This window comes from Ursus americanus, chromosome 14 (assembly GCF_024610735.1).
Source record: "Ursus americanus isolate L20-20 chromosome 14, mUrsAme1.1.p, whole genome shotgun sequence".
Classification (NCBI taxonomy): Eukaryota; Metazoa; Chordata; class Mammalia; order Carnivora; family Ursidae; genus Ursus; species Ursus americanus.
In genome coordinates this window covers 57,902,668-57,922,300 of record NC_142140.1, presented here as the reverse complement: position 1 = coordinate 57,922,300, position 19,633 = coordinate 57,902,668, and the positions used below count along the sequence as shown (strand labels likewise).

Sequence of the window (19,633 nt, the reverse complement as noted above, 5' to 3'; positions counted from 1 at the left end):
AGCTGGTGTGGGGCGCCCTCTTCTCCTTCACCTCACTCCTTCATTCACTTCACCACTGTTTGTCAGGCTTTCTTCTGGGCACAAGGGTTGCCCCTGTAAACAACCTGCTGCCCCAATAAAGGCCCCATTCTGGCGGGGGTGACAAACAGCCAGAGGTCATTCCAGGAAGGTGTTAGCCCTGCAGAGAGGCAGGGAGGACGGATAGCAGATGCAGCAGATCTGCGGGGGCTGCGTGAGCCGACCGTGCTCCCATCACACCACCACTACGGAGCACTCACTGTGTGCCTGGCTCTGAGTCGGTTCACGGACCATCTTATTGAATTCTTACCGCTGGGGGGTGGGCAAAGGGTGTGGGATTATTTATCATCATATCGGGCAGGGGAGGAAACTGAGGCTCTGAGAGGTGAAGCAGTCTGCCCAAGGTCACAGAGACGGGAACGGGAGGCGCTGGGACTTGAATCCAAAATGCTGTTGAGTCAGGGCCACCTCGCACCTGGGACAGAAGAGAGGGGTCCGTGTTGGAGCCCGGACGTCACCTCACTGGGGCTTTCGTGTTCTGTACCCCATGGCCTCAGTCTTCCCATCTGGAGGAGACGGTATGCATTATTGATGCTCCTTAAGGCCCCTGGCCGGGACACACTGGGTTGTTAGGGATGCCAGATTGTAAAATACAAATTTGGGGGTGCCTGGGTGGCTCAGATGGTTAAGTGTCTGCTTTCGGCTCAGGTCATGATTTCCGGGTCCTGGGATCGAGGCCCGCATCAGGTTCCCTGCTAGGTGGGGAGCCTGCTTCTCCCTCTCCCTCTACTGCTTGTACTCTCTTGCTCTTTCTGTCAAATAAATAAAATCTTAAAAAAAAAAAAGGAAGATACACATTTGGGACACCTCATAAATTTGCTTTCCTGATGAATAACGAAATTTATTTTTTACGATGAGAATGCCCCAAATATGAATAAGCCTTAGCTAAAAATAAGCCTATCACCAACCCCTTCACAAACTCCAGGCTCCAGACTACAAGTCCCATAACCCATTGCGCCATTCCTTTAGGAAACTTCTATCATGATCTCTTTATTCTTCTTTCATTCATTCATTCCAAAACGATATAACCCACCCACTGTGTGCTAGGCCTCGCACTGGGTTCTGGGGATACATCAACGCAGGAAGCAGACAAAAGTCTTTGCCCTCGCGAAGTTTAGCATCTACGTTCCTTGGGAGTTTTAAGTGATTTTCTGACTTCGGCCAGGAAGACTACAGCTCCCATGAGCCCTCGTGCCCGTGTACCAGGACTACAATTCCCAGGAGATTGCGCGCACCAGGAGGGCCCCTCTCGGCTCTCATTCCAACTTCCTTCCGGGTCGCAAGGTCACGTCCTGCCCCTGCCTCTCGCCTCCCCCCTCCTCCCGCCACAAAGACTGCGTTTGGGAAAGTTCCACTGCAAACAGTTGCCTTAAAGTCTCCGTATTTTTCTGACTCGCGTATTACGTGAAACTTCATCCTCAGGTCTAGCCATACAGTCCATCACAGCCCCCTCCGCCGTACCACTCCCAGGAGGCTCTGCGCGCGCCAGGAGAACTACAACTCCCTAGAGGCAGCGCGGCGGGCGGGGCGGCCCGTGCGGTGCCCGCAGGACCCCGGAGCAAGCGCGGGCTGCCCGGCGCGGCGCCCGCAGGACCCCGGCGGCTACCCATGCTGAGGTGAGTCCGCGGGAGCCGCTGCTGCCGCCGCCGCCGTCGTCCCGTCCCCGCCGCCGCCCCGCGCGGCCCCGCCGCCGGCCAGGATGCTGGAAGAAGCGGGCGAGGTGCTGGAGAACATGCTGAAGGCGTCGTGCCTGCCGCTCGGCTTCATCGTCTTCCTGCCCGCCGTGCTGCTGCTCGTGGCGCCGCCGCTGCCCGCCGCCGACGCGGCGCACGAGTTCACCGTCTACCGCATGCAGCAGTACGACCTGCAGGGGCAGCCCTACGGTGCGTGCACCCCGGCCTCCCCCGGTCTCCCCCGAGCCCCGGGACCCGCCGCGCCGGCCTGTCCAGCTGCAGTCCCGGGCGCAGACCCCGTTGAGCCCCCCAGACCCGTAGCCAAGCCCCAGACAAGTCAGAGCCTGCATGCCTGCACCCCTGCGACTCCCCCAGCTCTCGGTGTCCAGTGCCCCCGGAACCTTCAGTGCTGGCTCCCCCAGCCCCCAGCCCCTGGCCCTGGACAAGGGCAGCGTGCCCCACAAACCCGTAGCTCCGACCCGCAGGCCAAGCTCCCTCTGCTTCTGGACCCCTGCCTGGGTCCCCTCTCTCTGATTCCCAGCCGGGCCAGAGTCGCACTGCCCAGGCCCCCTTCCCCGGACGCCACCCCAGTGCCCATCCTCACTGGGTCATGCCCCTGCGTCCAGAGCTCCCACTTTGGGAGCTGACTTGGAAGCAAGCCTCCTTGCTTGGTTGCTGCCAGCCCGAGGCACTAGATGGGCAGTTCTAGCCAGCCCTGACCCTCAGCCCCCACGGCTACCCCAGTGCTTTTTGTTCAGTGCCAGTGTTCTGCTCCCCTCGGGGCTCAGGAGCTCTGATCACTAACCCAGGCCTGACCTCACGTCAAGGCCCACCTCTCCGGGCTCTCCGCTCTCTGGGCTCAGCTCAAAAGCCAGGTTCCTCAGATTCCTTAGCCAAGCCCCCCCCCCCATTTCAGTCTCTGTGGGCTTTTGGGGACCCCTTGGACGCTGTGTGTTGTCCCTTCCTTTGGTGCACATCCACCCCCTGGCCCAGCCTCCTGTCCCCAGGCGTGGGGTTTGCTGCCTCTCTCCAGGAATCCTTGATCGTCTCTGGCCTCTGCTCCATCCTCTTCCTCAGACCTCCTGGGCCTGAATCCAGCACAGCTCCTTTACTGCCCCTCCTGCCCCTTCTCCTGTCAGGGTCCTGATCCCAGCCCCTAAGCCTGAATTCTAAGTGCTCTCATCTCTGCCTGCCTACAGCTGTATCTGGTGCTGTCTGGCTCTTCTTCCAGCTTGGTGCCTTAGGTCCCTGCGAGGCAGTCTGCCCTCTGCAGAAAGGCTCCCTCTGCGGTTCTAGTTCTCCTCAGCTCTGAGCCCGTCTGCTCTCGGACTGGCCCTCCTGTTAGAACATCTCAGGTTGTGCCTGAGCCCCGTGGACCCCCAGCCAAGTGGGAGTCCCAGTCCCTGGAGACACGTCGACTTCCCCTCAGATCCCTCCTCACCCCAAAGTTAGGCTGTTGCTGTTTAGAGCAGTGGTTGTCAACCCAGGGGTCATTGGGTGATGACTTCGTGGTTATCACAAGTTGGGGGGGTTCTGGCATCGAGTGAGTGGGAGCTGGGGATGCCAGTCATCACCGCACAGCGCCCAGGACGCCCCCCCACATAGAACCACCCGGTCCTGCGTGCCCGTGGTGGCAAGGGGGCAGACCGTGGGAGAGCGATGCTCTTAAGCCCGAGGGCCCAGGCTCTGGAGGGGTGGGAGGGGAGACCAGGAGCCCCCGATGTCATGGGCACGTTTTTGTGGAATGCTTCCGGTTCTCCTGGAGGAAGGGGCTTTACCAGCGCTGTCGGGTGGAACTTTCTGTGACGGTGGATGTGTGCCATCACGGGAGCGGGCAGCCACGGGTGGCCGCTGGGCACTCGAGCCGTGGCTCGGGCAAGGCAGAGGGGGACTGTGAGTGTTGTACGGTCGTAATTAGCAGAAAGAGCCAAGCGTAGCTGGCGGCTGCCGGCCTGGTCTCCAGCTTTCGTTGGTTTCCAGGAGGACTCTGCCCTCCCAACGCCGGGTCCCAGGACTTGAGATAACCTGTTTCTCAGGATCCCGAGTTGGTTTCCATACTGCTTTCTCTTCCTTTTCTGCCCTTCCCTGAGTCCGCTGTCCCGAAGCCTGGGATTCCCTCCCGTTCCTTTCTGTGACTTGACATCTTCGCCTACACGCCCCCGGCTCTGTTGCTTCTAGTGAGAAGCCCAATGCTGCCTGCCTCGCACGTAGTATCCATGAAGACCTGGGGCTCTGGGGGTGAGCATAAGGGGGCCCACCTGCGGGGGGGCCACCTGCCTCAGCCAAGAGCTGCTTGTGGCCCGGCTCTTGAAGTTTGGGTGAGGCCCACGTGGGCAGCTCACACACCTGCAGGCCCCTGCCAGTCCCAGCAGGCACGTTCACCTGGGGAGAAGCTGGAGGGGGTGCAGGTGCTGGTGGGGGGAAGTAGGTGGTTGGAGGCGAGGCCCCTGGCAGGGCTGGTTCTGGTGCAGCTGGAGGGGCCCTGGGCCTCTCCCAGCCGGTGTCGTCGAGAGCCACTCTGCCAGGTCATTGCGGATTGCCATCTCCCCAGTGTCTTAAGCGCCCTCTCCATGCCTGCAGGCTCCCCCCCTCCTGGTGCAACCCTTGCTCTGGGTCTCTCTTCTTTCCTAACTTCCTGTCACTCCTCTTGAGAAACGCTGGCTGACTGGCTGCTGGGAAGGAAAGGCGTGTGCTCGTTGTGCTGAAGTGTGAGCATGGCTGAGGGTAATCCACTAGGTACAAGGCTATGGGGTGTGGCCTCACCTCTCCTGCCAGACAGACTCTGGCCTTCCTGGGGTGCCGCTTGCTGTGGGCCTTTGCTGCATTAAGCAGCCGCTCGTCCCGTCTCAGTTGATCCCCTGGGCTAGCACAAGGCCCCAGGAGGTGGGTCCGTTAGCCCTCCAGCACCCATGTCAGCCTTCTCCACCCATTCTCGTGAATAAAGTTTTACTGGCACTCGGTCCCTCCCACTGGTTGGCCTGTGTCTCCGGCAACAGAACTGAGTAGTTGAGACAGAACCAGTGTGGCCAACAAGGTGGCAGGGTTGACCTGACGGCCCGTGGTGGAGCAGTTTGCCACCACTGCTCAGGTCTGGGCCTGTTTTGGGAACCGGTCACTTCTGTCCGGGTGTCCAGCGCCCACCTCTGTGGCGTCTACCAAGCCTGACCTCTTCCTGCCCAGACCCAGCACTGGCTCCAGCTCTCCATCAGCACAAGAGGGACTCTGCCCTGGGGAGCCCGCGTCCACCCAGCTCTGCTCTCTCCCCTTCCTTTCTCTGGGTTCCTCCCTCTGGAAAGTGGAGTCCTGATTCTGGCCCTGTAGGGGCACCAGGCCCCAGGATGCACACAGTAGGCTCCACAGGTGTCTCCACCCCGAGCTGATTTGGAGGGCCTCTGGGAGACAGAGTGTGCAGGACAGGTGGGGCAGGGGGGAGGGGCCTTCCCGGCATTCCGAGAGCTTCAAGGACGTCCTGAAGGTCTCGCTGCCCTCTCCCTGCCCAGCCCTCCTGGGGCTCCCACAGCGGTGCCCTAAATCAGAGAAAAGGCCCCTGGAGGGTTGGAGGGGTGGGGGCAGGGAGCACCCCCCCCAGTGCTGGGGCCCGTGGCCTGCCCTTGCTCCTTGGTCACAGGCCCCCTGCTCCTGAGATGGCCTTCCCCTTCCACCTGGGACACTGTCCCCTTCCCCTGCCCAGCCCCACAGAACGCTCCCTTGGAAGCCAGCCTTCTCCCACATGCCTGCTTTCCCAGGTGGCACCTTCCTGGAAAGCGGAGGTGGGGGCCCTGAGGGCCTAGCGTAGGTCCTCATCTGCGTGGACGGGCGATGCCTCCCCCTGCAGCTTTGACCTCCAGGACTGCCAGGCTGGGCTCCCCTCAGGAAGCCAGACCAGAATACTTCCCTGCGTCTGTTTTGAGCGCTCATTGTCTGTGTCCCAAATTGGAGGCCCCGGGGTGGTAGAGGGGGGGCCCGTCCAGCCCCCACATGCCACGTGATTTGCTTGTTTTCTGCATCCTGGGTTGTCCTGCGGCTTTTGAAACGTTTGGAATCATTGCTTACCTTTGCCGTTTGGGTGCTTGGATGTAAACCTGGGATTTCTGGCCACATCCCAGTTGAGTGCCATGACCCTGGGAGCTGCCTGAGCCCCCTTTCTAAGCAGTGCACGGGGACAGATGGCCCCCGAGGGCCTGCCACGCGCCAGTGCCTGTGCGAAGTGACATAGATAGTAGCACTGCTCCTCGGTCCTGCATTTAACGTCAGGGCTCGGGTGCCCTGTGTCTGGGGGAGACCCCCACTGGCCTTCGAAAAGCTGTCTGTGCCGCCCTGGTTCTGACCCACCGCGTCTCCTCAGGTGGGGGGGCGTGCACTTGCCTGGAACGCTGGCTCCAGCCCTCTCCCTGGTTTTCTGGAGCTTTCTTCAGCTCTCCGCAGAGAGGTGGGAGGTGGACGTAGGGCAGGGGCTCCCACCGGGGGTGATCCTGTTCCAGGGGACACTGGGCGATATCTGGGGACATCTGTGGTTGTCGTGACTGGGAGAGCTCCTGGTGGCACCGAGTGGGTGGGGAACGCTGCTCAGCCCCTCACGGGGTCCGGGGAGGGGGGTCGTGACTCACCAGGGTTGGAGTGGGCACTGCAGCGGTGGGGAGTGAGGGGCTGGCCTTGCGGACGTGGTCTTGCCCGGGGGGCCCAGTGACAGGGAGTGTGAGTGGTCTCCCAGTGAGGGTCCCTGTGCCCCACTGAGGGAGGCCCTCCCTGCCCTCCTGCAGGCACTCGGAACGCCGTGCTCAACACGGAGGCCCGCACCATCGACGCGGACGTGCTGAGCCGTCGCTGTGTCCTCATGCGGCTGCTGGACTTCTCCTACGAGCAGTACCAGAAGGCCCTGCGGCAGTCGGCCGGCGCCGTGGTCATCATCCTGCCGCGAGCCATGGCCGCCGTGCCCCAGGATGTCATCCGGGTGAGTGTCCACCCTCACCTTGCGCAGAGGACAGAGCGCTGGGTTCGGAGTCCGCTGGGTGGCCTCGGGCACATGCTTCACACTCCTGTGCCCTCCGCCCTTCAGGAGGCAGGATGGTGCCCGTCTGCCTTCGTTATTGCCCCCTCCCGCCCAGGGGCACTGGGCCGTGTCGGGGCACATGTGCTCATGGGGATTGGGGAGCTCCTGGCATCCAGAGGGCAGGGCTGGGAACGCTGCTCAGCTCCCCCAGTGCCCAGGACGCCCACAGAGTGACCTGTCTGACGTCCACAGTGCCGAGTTGGGGGGTCTGATAGGGGCCCGTGAGATGCCTCGGATGAAGGTGCTTCTGCGGACCAGGAGCAGGGGTGGGGCGGTGCCAGCTCAGTGCCCACTGTGTGTGTGGGCCCGGCCATCAGACCGGGGTGCCAGCATCTGCCGCCCACTCACAGCAGAGGGTGCGGTGGCCAGTGGGGCTGGGAGCAGCCCATGGTGACCCCAGACCTGGCTGGCCCCCCAACCTGCTTCCTCCCTGATAGGTACCGCCTGGGGGCCCCACGTCCCCCATCCTTGTCCCGCTGATACCCTCATCCCCCATCCCCCATGCCATCCTCTTTCCGGCGTGATCCAGCCTTGTTAGCCAACCTCGGACGAGCCGTGCCTGCAGCCCCTGGGCACCCGCCCCAGGCTAGAAGCCCCCTAAACCTGTGTCTCTTCCACAGCAATTCATGGAAACCGAGCCTGAGATGTTGGCCATGGAGACCGTCGTCCCCGTGTACTTTGCTGTGGAGGACGAGGCCCTGCTCTCCATCTATGAGCAGACGCAGGCTGCGTCCGCCGCCCAGGGCTCCGCATCGGCTGCCGAAGGTGGGCTCGGGCTGCAGGAGTGGGGCTGGCACCTGGGGTCCGTCCCTGCCGAGGCTGTGGCCTCACCAGGCCATTTCCGGGGCCCTGTCTGTCCGTGAGCACGTGGCGCGGCACCCAGCAGTGTGGGTTAGCGGGCCCTACCCCTGGCCTGCCGCGCCAGCGTCTCCAGATCGAGGCCAGGACTCTGCATCTTGCAGCTCCCATGCCAGCCCACCGCTGATCCCACGCAAACGGAGGCTGGAGGACCGCTAATTTGGAGGGAGGGGTTTCCCAGCCAGCCTCTGGACGGTTTATGGAACGTGTGGGTATCTGTTGGGTTTTGTCTGTTTCACCTGCCGACGACACTCAGCGTCACCATCGTGCTTGAGCCCATCGGGTGGGGCAGCAGCGTCCTTGGGGAGAGGAGGACACAGGTTTTTTCTGCCCCGTGGACAGGGACGTCCACGAGCTTGGGGCAGGGGCAGGTGGCTATGGAGAATGAGCTAGCAGTAGTCGAAGAAACGTCCCAGAAAAGACCCGCCTGACCTTCTGATCACCCCCGTGGAAGTGGAGGGCGTAGCAGGAGGCTGGCGCACGGCATCTCCCCGCTGGCCTCAGGCTGGGCGGCAGTCTCAGCCGCTCTCGCTCTGCACGCTGGGCTCTTCCCCGTGCCCGGGCTCTACGTTGTGCTCCAGGTCACAGAGTTACTTCTGCACGTAGCTGGACTTAGACCGAACTTCTGCCGTCCGGGGTGTGGGGGCCACAGGGAGGCCGGCTCGGGCCCGGGAGCCCGCGGGACTCGGGCTGACCTCCCCCACCCGTCCGCAGTGCTGCTCCACACTGCCACGGCCAACGGCTTCCAGATGGTCACCAGCGGGGTCCAGAGCAAGGCCGTGAGCGACTGGCTCATCACCAGTGTGGAGGTGAGTGCCCGGCCCTGTCTGCCACACTGGGACCAGGGGCAGGGGGCACCCAGGCTCCCGGAGCTCACCCCCACCTCTCCTGCCCTGGAGGGAGCTTCCGACAGGGAAATTGGGTGGAATCTCCTGTCTTCCATCACCTGCCCCAGCCGCACATCGATCTCCTCACCCTGCCTCAGGGCCTTTGCACCGGCTGTCCCTGCCTCACAGCTCTCTCTCGCACAGTGGCTGCTCCTTCTCCTCATATTGCAGGACCTCCGCTGCTGCCTTCCCAGAAGTCCTCAGAACTTTCGGGGGCCACACACCCCCTGTTGTTCAGAGCTCAGCTGAGATGGGAGGGAGCTGAGTTCCGAGTGTGGAAGTAGCCAGTTAAAGCAACAGGCCAAACGTGAGAGAGTTTGGCCTGTAATCACCTCCAGTGCTGTAAGCAAGCGTCTGGGCCAGAGGAGGCCCTGGCTCTGCTGCTCTCTTCTCCCCCGTGCGGAGGGTCAGCCCTCTCGGCAGCTGTGGGGGGACACAAGGCTCCGGCAGTGGCATGGACCCTGGGCGGGGAGGGCTGGGAGTGGGAAACCGTGAGGTAGGGGGTGTCTGCTCCATGGTGTCCTCGTGTCCGTCGTGTCCCCCACCCTAGTGAGGAGGTCTTCCTGGAGATAGCCCGAGAGACCCTCGCAGAGGCTCCGGCCATGAAGGCACAGGGCAAGGGGCGCGAACGTGGCACGTGCCCGGCGGGGCCTGAGTGCTCCGTGGCAGCCCGCCAGCCTGCAGCGCGCCGGTATGCCACAAGTCTAGTGGGGGGCGGCCTCCCCTGTGGGAGCCCTCCAGGCAAGGCCTTTGTACGCGCCTGAGCTCGGGCCTGAAAGCCATAGGTTGGTTCTAACCTGCAGCCGGAGGCCTGTGCTGGCACCTTTGACCTCACCTTTGACCTGTCCCTGGCTTCACTTTCTCTTGAGTGGTGGTCCCACCCAACCCGTTTGGAAGTTGTGTGTCATCGGTTTCTTTCCCATCAGCCCAAGTGCTGGAGGCGTTGGGACTGCATTTATTGCGACCTCTGCCGTGTCCTCAGAGCCTAACCAGGTGCCTGGTGCACAGTAGGCCCTCAGCGAGCACTCGTCACTAAACAAGCCGGCCCCAGGCCCCGTGGCTCGCAGCAGGTAGTGTTAGGCTACTCTGCTCCCACCTGGTGTCGGGGTGCAGGTGGGACTTAGGGGGAGCCACGCTCGCAGCCACCCTTTCCCCCTCCAGAACTGAGTGAGTTTGCCTCTCCGTGAGCACTTTCTGAGCCCCGCTATGTGCAGGAGGCAGCAGGGAGCAAGATGCCCTCCCCTCCGTGAAGAACTCACTGGGAGTTGGGGGAGGTCTGAGGGCAGCAGACGACACTCTAGACACAGCGGGAGGAGGGCTGTGCCGGGGCAGCGGGTCCTGTCCCCTAGTCACCCTGTCCTGCACGTGGGGGCGCTCAGGGACGTCCAGCCGCGGGCCTGCAGCAGTGAGGACAGTGCCCGGCTCTGGGTGCAGTGGGCTGCCCTGCACAGACAGGGTGGAGGACGCAGGGCGGGGTGGTCAATGGGGCTGGACGGGCCGATCCAGGATGCGGGGAAGCCGCTGCAGCGTCTAAGCGATCAGTGAAAGTCTAGGAGGAACACGCTTCTTAAAATCGTGTGAGGGATCCTGGCAGTTTGGGCAGAGAAAGCCGCCAGTACCCCGAGTCCTTGTAATCGGGCTCCCGGAGGTCGGGCTGAGCAGCAGCTGATCTGGTTTGCTGTGGGTCAATAGCACCTGGAGCCAGCCAGGGTCCAGCGGGTCCTCCTCAGCACTGGGGGGTCGGTTTCAGCCTGCCAGCCTGGCTGCCCTGCCTTTGCTTCTGGAAACTTCTGCACAGCCTTGAGCCCTCGCCATCCCTGTTGTTTGCGTGCGGCGGGGTGGGGGGTGCTTGGCTGGCCTCCTGCTCTCCCCGACCCCTGTCGGCCCACACAGCTAGCGCTAGCCTCAGCCTGCCGGGGAAAGAACCCCGAGCCTGTTGGAGCAGCGGCGTGTCCATGGTCTTGGCCTAGGGTTCGCACCCAGCCTGCGGCCCTGGGTCCCGGGTGGCTTGCCAGCAGCTGCTTCCCCTCCGACATGGCCAAGGCCTTCGAGAGCTCACCCTCTGGTTGGGAGAATCAGGAAAACGGGGCCTCCACCGTGTGCTGGCACGGACCCCTGGGCCGCGCTGTGGGACCCCTCTGTGCTCTGCCACTAGTGCTCGGACAGGAGGCGTGGAGGCCGAGGCATTGCAGACGGAGGTCATTCTCGTTTGTCACCCACGTGACTTTAGCGAGCGCCAGTTCATATGTGATGAGACTCCAGCGAGGGCGTGGGCGCTGGGACCTGGACTGTGGCCACGTTCCTTACTGGCTGCTTGTCCTCATCAACAGAGCTCTCCTGCCGGCCCCACCGGTGGCTTGGGGCCCAGCCATGAAGGATGGGCTGGGTTTCCGGGTGGGGCAGCACACCAGAGCGGTGCTCTGCTCCCTGCGGCCCTCTTGATTTTCTGTAAATAAAGTTTTATTGACACATGGCCACAGCCATTCGTTCACATATCGTCCATGACAGAGGTGGCAAAGCCAGAAATACTGCCCTGGCCCGTGAGGGCAGCCTGGGCTGTTTCTGGCCGTTGGGGCCCCAGCCAGCAGGCCCTTCACAGACTCTCTCTCTGCAGGGGCGGCTGACGGGGCTGGGTGGAGAAGACCTTCCTACCATTGTCATCGTGGCCCACTACGATGCCTTCGGAGTAGCCCCTGTACGTATGCATGTGCTTTGGGGAGGGGCGCGGGCTTCCCCCTCCCAGCGCTGCTCCGGCCCAGCTCGGATGAAGCATCTGGCTGAGGTCAGAGCCGCAGCACGCGCCCTCTGACGCCCCAGGAGGACCTGGGGGGGCAGGTGTCCTCATCAAGCAGAAACAGGCTAATCTGAGGAGGGTCTCGTGGCCAGGGTCCACAGCAGATAGGTGGCCAGGCCAGGGGTGGAGACCAGGTGTCTGTGTCCGTCCCCAGGAGCAGGCCCAAGTGCGGGATGTGCTGGGAGGACCCCAGGGCTCAGCAGATGGTCGTCCCCACAGCCGTAGTTTATACAGAGAGGATAGGAAGCAACATGAGCTCAGGACAGTGGTGTGGGGGTGGGGGCGGGGATGCCAGGCACGAGCTTCCAGAGTCCTCTCCCGGGGTGCCCCACAGGACGCACTTAGTTCCCCAAATGAGACGGGACCACGTGTGTGAGGTGTGGTGTCCAGGCGGCTGGCAGAAACCCAGTGCCGGGTTCTCTGCGGGGGTCGGACTCGCGGGCCCCTCTGTCTGGCTTGGGCCAGGACCCCCGACTCTGGGCGGGGAGCAGGTGCTCAGCACGAACCCCGTGTCTGCACAGATGGTTCAGGGACTGAGCCCCTCGCCAGAGAGGGTGGCCGGAGTCCGGTTCCAGACGCCATAGAGGGCCAGCCTTGCGAGCCGGCCTCCCCGAGCCATGCTCTCAGAGCCCCCGGCACAGTGAAGTCAGGGCTCACGCCAGAGCGTAAACGGTGCCTGTGTCTTCGTAGGAAAGTCTAGATTTGAAAGAAAATTCAGCGGAAGGAAAGAGGTTGCCAGTGACAGCCTGGCGTGAGGTCCTGACCGTGTGACCGATGGCGGCTGTTCCAGGCGCCACCCACCTGGGAGGCCAGGACCGTCCTTGAGGAGGCAGGGCCTCAGCGGTCACCTCAGAACACTCAGCCTGGTCCTGACTCCCCCTCCCACCCCCTGCCGTGGAGCGTTTATCTGTTTGAGATGGAATTCACAAAACATTTAAATTGTTTTTAAAGTATATGGTTTAGTACAACACACACAGTTGTACAACCATGATTATCTACTTGCAGAACATTCCATCGCCCCCAAAGAAGCCCCGACCCCATCAGCTGCCATCCCCGCCCCCACGAGCCCCCTTCCCGTCCGTGGAGGAGCCTGTTCTGGGCGTATCGCACACGTGGACTCACACACCGTGGGGCCTTCTGTGTCTGGTTCCCTCCCTGAGCGTTGTGTTGCCTTCTCCCCCTGAATTTTAATACTGTCAATACATGACATGTTGGCATATGGACTGTGGCCTCGGGAGTGTCGCAAGATCCAATTATCACGCTGTCAGGAATGTTGCTTCAGATTGTAGGATACAGATGAGTCGGGGGCTTCCATGGTGGAGGGAACCCGCGCCGACCCCCCTCCCAGTGGCGTGGGTGTGCTGCGCTCCTGGGGCAGGTGCTGACACCAGAAAGAGGGGGCCCCCCGAGCTCTGGGGCATGGGGCAGAGTGTTGGTGAGCGAGCAGGAGAGCTGGAAGGGCCTGATGTGCCTGGGGCCTCAGCCCTGCAGACAGGGTGCCATCCTCCTGGGCGTTAGACTGGAGCGGTGATGCCAGCTGGACGTGTGGTCTGGAGGCGGCGGGGGGGCTGCTCAGAACTGGCTCCGGCTGCCATGGCAGGGGCAGCGAGGTGCCGGGCGGGACCTGGGGTTGACCGCTGGCCTTGTCTCCCTCCTGCCCGCAGTGGCTGTCGCACGGTGCGGACTCGAACGGGAGCGGCATCTCCGTGCTGCTGGAGCTCGCCCGCCTCTTCTCCAGGCTCTACACCTACAAGCGCACCCATGCCGCGTACGCAGGGGCCCGCGGGAGGGGCTGCAGGGAGCGTCGGGCCGCTGGCTGTGGGGGACATGCACACCCCAGGAACGACGGGGTCCCTATCGAGGCCCCCCCATCCCTGTGCGCCAGGAGCTGAGCCCCGCCCAGATCCCACACGCCAGGGCCACACGGTCCTGTCTGGGGACGTTTGTGGTCGTCATGCTGGGGGAGCTCCTGGCGCTGAGTGGGTGGGCCCAGGGGTGCGGCTCCGCCCCCCCAGAGTCAGCTGTGCCGGGGCAGGGAGACCACCTGCTTGCTGGGGTCCTGCTCACCCTCTTTCATCGCCGACCCCCGCTCCCCCCCATCCCAGGTACAACCTTCTCTTCTTCGCTTCCGGAGGGGGCAAGTTCAACTACCAGGGAACGAAGCGCTGGCTGGAGGACAACCTGGACCACACAGGTGAGCGGCCCCTGAGGGGCCGGGGGGCCAGGGTCCCTGCTTCCTGCCCGTCCCAACCGGCCCTGGCTGCCCCGCAGACTCCAGCCTGCTCCAGGACAACGTGGCCTTCGTGCTGTGCCTGGACACCGTGGGCCGGGGGGACAGCCTGCACCTGCACGTGTCCAAGCCGCCGCGGGAGGGCACGCTGCAGCACGCCTTCCTGCGCGAGCTGGAGGTGGTACGTGCCTTCCTGCCCGCAGCTTGAGCCCCTGGGATCTGGGGCCTCGGGGGCGGGGGGGTTCGGCGAGGGGCTCGGGACCCTCCCGGCTGTCGAGGCCCCGCGTGAACATCGGCGGGCTGAGCCAGGGTGGGGGGCCCCTCCGCAGAGACTGGCGGGAGTGCCCAGGACCACGGGGCGGAGCGCCGCGCTGACGGCGCCCCCACACACAGGTGGCCGCGCACCAGTTCCCGGAGGTGCGGTTCTCCATGGTGCACAAGAAGATCAACCTGGCGGAGGACATCCTGGCCTGGGAGCACGAGCGCTTCGCCATCCGCCGGCTGCCTGCCTTCACCCTGTCCCACTTGGAGAGCCACCGCGACGGCCAGCGCAGCAGCATCATGGACGTGAGGTGAGCACGACCGCGGCCCCGAGGCCTCCCCTCCGACCGCTGCTGCCGCAGGTGGTCTCGGGCCGCGATGTGGACACAGCCACCTGGAGGGAACGAACCTGAAATGGTGGTGGGGAGGGCTGCTGGCCTGAGCTCCCCTTATTAGGAACAGGGGGACGTGTGAGTAGTTTGGGGTCCCCTGGCTAGACGCCACATGGGATGTCCAGATGCCACATGGGACCCTCAGACGCTGAGCGCCACGGTCTGCCCTGCGGCTCAGAGGCTGCCGCTGCTGCCCCTGGGCCTTTGCACAGCCGTGCCGAGGCCTGGAGAGTGGTGCCCTGTCTCCTTATAACCTCCTCAGGGAGCCCTCCCCACCCCTTCCTTCCTCACGTTACCTCTCGTCAAGATGTTGGGCACCTCTGGCTTCTGCCAGTGTATGACTTCACTTCCCGTCCGTATCTCCCAGTCGCGTGTCAGCTCTCCGCAGGGCCAGGGTTTTATGGTGGCCGTGGAGCTGGGCCTGGGACAGTCTGGCTACGTGTACTCATTGGCCAGCCTTGGGCCCAGCCCAGCTGCTGGCCGTGTGTCTGCCGGGGGATGAGAGGCTGGGTCTGGAGGAGGCCCTGCCTGGCTACAGGCGAGGCCCAGAGAGAAAGCAGATGCGGGCAGGGCTGTTGACTGTTCCTGGGGCATCAGGGAGGCTTCCTGGAGGAGGTGGTGCCAGAGCTGAGGGGTGTGGACCAGGAGAAGGGTATTCCAGCGGTCAGCGCTGGTTTGCCTCTGAGCCCCTCTTACGGGTCTGCGTGTCGCTAGCAGTATTTGTGTCCCTTGGCCTGTGGTCCCCCCAGTCTGCCCCGGTGGCCACAGATCGTCTCCCCCTTCGCCTGAACACATCCGCCGTCCAACGCAGGGCTCTTGTCCTCCAATGCGACCTCCCCTTTACTGGCCACTTTCGCAGGCACCCTGCTCCCGACTCAGGCCCCGTTCCCAGGTTCTGGGTGGGAGTGAATGTGGGGAACGCTGTTCACCCCACGCGGCAGCACCCCAGCTCTGCCTTTGACAATGGTGGATATGGGTCCCCCAGCCACCCCCACGTCCGCGGTGAGGAAACTGGCCCGAAGCCATGCAGCCCTTCCAGGGAGACGCCGGGCAGGCGCCCTGAGGACGCTGCGGCTTTTCTTGCTTTTATTATCGTTGGAAACATGATTGTGTTTTTTTGGAGATTTTAACGGATGCGGATTCTAGAAGTCTGTGTGTGTTTTGTTCACCTCCGCCCTAAGGTCCCGGGTCGACTCTAAGACTCTGACCCGCAACACCAGGCTCATCGCGGAGGCCCTGACTCGAGTCATCTACAACCTGACGGAGAAGGTGAGGCCCCGCCCTCGCCCCAGCCCCCGGCGCCGCCCCAGCCGGCCGTCAGACTCAGGGTCCGGCCCTCCTGTCTCCACAGGGAACCCCCCCAGACATGCCGGTCTTCACGGAGCAGATGGTAAGGCGGGGCTGGGTGGGGGGGTGGGCCGGCGGCGGTGGGGGCTCCCGTGACCTCGGCCCCTCCCCCGCAGCAGATCCAGCAGGAGCAGCTGGACTCGGTGATGGACTGGCTCACCAACCAGCCGCGGGCCGCCCAGCTGGTGGACAAGGACGGCACGTTCCTCAGCACGCTGGAGCACTACCTGAGCCGCTACCTGAAGGAGGTGAAGCCGCACCACATCAAGGCCGACAAGCGGTAAGTCCATCGCCTCAGTGGTGAGCGTCCCGTGGCCCGACTCGGGTGCACCAGAGACCAGGCGCTTCTGGAGTCTCCCACGCCGGGAGCAAGGTTGGGCGAGTAAAAGCAGGAGGCAAAAGATAAAACAGTAAATAGAAAGTACAGGTATCCAATTAAACATGAATTCCACGTAAATGAGTTTTTTCTTAGCATAAGTATATCTCGTGTAGTGTTTGGGATATACTTATACTAGAAGCCAATTTCATTTTTGTCTGAAATTCACATATGACCAACGTCCGATGTTTTATTGGGCAGCCCTATACCCCCACCCACCCTCTGGTCCTTCCGTTTCCGCGGTGTCAGGTGACTTGTGCCTGGGGTCCCCCTTCTGCCCCAGGATGCTCCTCCCACCATGGGCCAAGCTAGCACCGCAGGGCCTTGTTAGGAGGGGAACCTACAGGTGTCCACAGGTAGGAGATATCTCCACACTGCTTGGTGCCCCTCTCTGGCTCTCTGCCTTCTCCCCACTCGTGGTGTGCTTGGAAGTCAGAGTTCTTGGACAGAAGAAGAAACTGAGGCTCAGAGTGGACCCACAGCTGTGGAGCCAGGGTCTCTGATTGCCAGACCATGATCATTTTCCTTCTGTAGAAATGCTCTACAGACCAGTAGAATCTTAGAGTCACCCTGTTTCATTTCTCTTAAAGATTTTATTTATTTTGAGAGCAAGAGAGCACATGTACACGGCAGGGGAGGGGCAAGGCAGAGAGAGAGAGAGAGAGAATCTCAAGCAGACTCCACACTGAGCGCAGAGCCTGACGCGGGGCTCGATGTCACGACTTGAGATCACGACCTGAGCCAAAACCAAGAGTTGGACACCCAACTGACAACCACCCAGGCGCACCCCTCCCTATTTCATTTTTAGGGTACAGTTTGACACCCAAAGAGGCAACAGGGGAAAGGTTACTTCACACTAAGGCCAGTCCTTCCCCAGGAGGGTCAGTGGCAGTCTCGTGCGCACACACGGGCCCTCCCGTTCCTGGGCCGGTGGGACCTGCGGGTGGTCTGGTTTCTGGGGGCCGGGGGATGTGGCCCGGCTGTCGGGTGAACGCGCTCTCTCTCTCTGCAGGGACCCTGAGTTTGTCTTCTATGACCAGCTGAAGCAGGTGATGAACGCCTACAGGTGAGCTGCGCTACACCGGAACCGTAGTGCCCTGGGACGCGGCCCTCCCCTGACCCTGCCGATCCCCCCGCCCTTCCCCTCAGGGTCAAGCCCGCCATCTTCGACCTGCTCCTGGCCGTCTGCATCGGCGCCTACCTCGGGATGGCCTACACGGCGGTCCAGGTGAGCAGGTGGGGGCTCAGGTGGGAGGCAAGGCTCCCTCGGGGGGGGGGTCGACCAGGCCAGGTGAGTCCTCGGCCCCCCAGCCTGCCTAGAAGCAGGTGACCCCACGGTGGCCCTCGGGCCTTCCTCGTGGCCAGTGTGCCCCCGACCTCACGTGAGCCCTCCCGCTGCCCCCAGCACTTCGACCTCCTGTACAAAACAGTTCAGAGACTGCTCGTGAAGGCCAAGACACAGTGACGTGGCCCGTCACCGGCGCGAGCCCCTGCCTGCCGCCCCTTCCCGCTCCGCAGCCGGCAGGAGGGCAGGGCTCCACCCCTGGTCAGCGGCCGAAACCCTGAATTACAGAGCTTTTCTGTGTTGCTCTTGAGGACTTGGGGGATTCTTTCTCTGGTCCTTTGAACCCCTCAGAGGAGCATTTGGCGGAGGGCCCGGGGCCGGGCCGCGGACTTGGGGACGAGTGTGCGGATGAGCCCCCAGGCCCGGAGGCACTGCCCTCAGGGCTCGCAGACCGTGGGATGACTGAGGAGACGCCCCCAGTGCGGCCTCCGCATCCCTCCTCTTGGCCACGATGCTGAGTGGGGACAGCAGGCTGAGGGGCAGGGGGCCGCCGTCGCTGGCCCAGGTCTGCCCGCCACGCCGCCCTGACCCCCCCTGGTGACTTGGATGCTCTTTCTCCTGTCTGAAGAAAGGTCCCCAGGTTCTGGCCCCTCCCTTAGAAGCCTTGTGTCCCCCCACCCTGGCTGGGACTGAGGGCAGTCGCCTTGGTGCGGTCTTAGAATGCGTCTCCCTCGAGCCCCCGTGGACGCTGGTGCCCTGAAGACCCGGCGGCCTCCCCGGCCCAGCTCCCTGCACCATTCACCTTCATGTGTGCTTCTCACCACCTGCCCGCCCTCCCCGCTGCGCCCCGGGGAGCTTGGGCCTGTTCCCCAGGAATCTGGGTGCCTTTGGAGCCCATGGGGCGGGAGGCACCGTGCAGGAGAGAGGAGGCCCCCTATTCCTCCGCCCTTTACCTCGGGCGCTCTGGGCCTCCGTTTCCTCATCCATAGAAAGGAGGGTGTGTTCTGGGGCAGCCGGTGCCCACGTGTCCTGGGAGTCGTCCAGGCTGGGGGTCGAGGGAGAGCGTTTGCTGGAGAAGATGCAGCGTGGGCCCCACGGGACCGCCCTTCCGGGACCCAGGACCTGGGGAGGAAGGTCCAGGCCTGCACCCCACAAATGAGACTCCTTGGAAGGGAAGGGGTGCAGAGGGGTGTCTAGCGCTGCTGGGATCGATCTCAGGGAGATCCAGGCGTGCCGATTCATTAGCAATATAATCCGTTAGGTATTCTGTGCCGAGGGGAGGGGAGGGGTGGGGGGGGCTCTGGGCCCCCGCCTCAGCTTCCAGGGAAGCCTTCATGGAGGGTGTGAAGGAGCAGGGAGACCAGCTCCCTCCTGAGCCCCCAGCCAGCCCTCGGAAGCCAACTCGCCACTCGCTGTGGGGGACAGCGAGGGGACGGGCTCCTGGGGGCTGCGTCCCCGCCTTCTTCTTGGGCCTCCTTCCTTCGCCAAGCCTGACCCTCCCTGGCGGGGCCGCTGTCCCAGCCTCCCAAGCTCCCCAGGCCCGGGAGGGGCAGGCATGGGGGCTGTGGGCTCTCCTGCCTGTCCCCCCTTCTCTGCCCTGCCGGGTGGCCTGTCTTCCCCCAGAGACTGTTTACTGAGTGTCCAGCCAGCCTAGGCACCTTGGGGGGGCAGGATGCGGGGACCGGCGTTGGCTCATCGTCCCCTGCGCACACGTGCGGGTGCCGGGTGGGTGTCCGTCCTCCCCGGGGCGGGTCGTCAGCTCAGGCTGGCTGTGGGACGCACTTGGACGATCAGAAAATAAAGCCATATTGAATGATCAGCCTTGCGTGTCCTGTCCAGGGGGCTGGAGCTCAGGATTTGGCTGTACCCACTCTCAAGGGGTTTCGTAGTCCTGGAGGGGCCCTTCCCACCCCCGCCGTGCCTGGCAGTCTCACCGTCCCCCCCAGCGGCCAGATGGGGGTGCAAGCCAGCCCATCGTCACATGGGACTGTGGGGTGCGTGTGTTTCCTGGAGCAGATGGACCGCAGACAGGGCGCCTTCGAGCTCCGGGTGGATGTGCTCCCAGCGCTGGAGGCCAGAAGTCTGGGGGTCGGTGCGGGCAAGGCTGCTTCCTGCGGGGCTCTCTCGGCTTCTCGGGTTCCTGGACTTGTAGCTGTGTGGTTCCCACCTCCGTGTTCCGGAGGCGGGTTCTTTGTGTCTCCTGCTCTTTGCGGACCCCAGGCGTGGCCTCAGGGCCCACCCGCCTGCAGCACTGAGCCCTCTGGGCTCCTCACTCCTGCACAGACCCCCCCCTTCCAGATCAGGCCACATGCTGAGGTCGCAGCGGACGTGGATTTGGGGGGACATATTCCACCCAGGATAGGGGGCAGTGGGCTGTGCAAAGGCCACCCCCACCGTGCAGG

General features: G+C 63.4%; 1 protein-coding gene across 2 annotated transcripts; it reads left to right on the top strand.

Moving 5' to 3' along the window:
- Positions 1-1,663: 1,663 nt before the first annotated feature.
- Positions 1,664-19,050, top strand: NCLN (nicalin). Of its 2 annotated transcripts, none has more exons than XM_045804413.2 (15): positions 1,664-1,961; positions 6,512-6,702; positions 7,422-7,566; positions 8,374-8,468; positions 11,161-11,241; positions 13,005-13,108; positions 13,446-13,534; positions 13,612-13,751; positions 13,964-14,142; positions 15,405-15,492; positions 15,575-15,613; positions 15,690-15,850; positions 16,959-17,012; positions 17,096-17,174; positions 17,352-19,050. In XM_045804413.2, the coding sequence occupies exons 1-15, from the start codon at positions 1,778-1,780 to the stop codon at positions 17,409-17,411; spliced, it is 1,689 nt and encodes a 562-aa protein (XP_045660369.1). In that variant the 5' UTR covers positions 1,664-1,777; the 3' UTR covers positions 17,412-19,050. The 2 variants fall into 2 exon arrangements, with proteins under 2 accessions (XP_045660369.1, XP_045660368.1); XM_045804412.2 differs by having other exon boundaries at positions 15,687-15,850.
- The last annotated feature ends 583 nt before the right edge of the window (positions 19,051-19,633 follow it).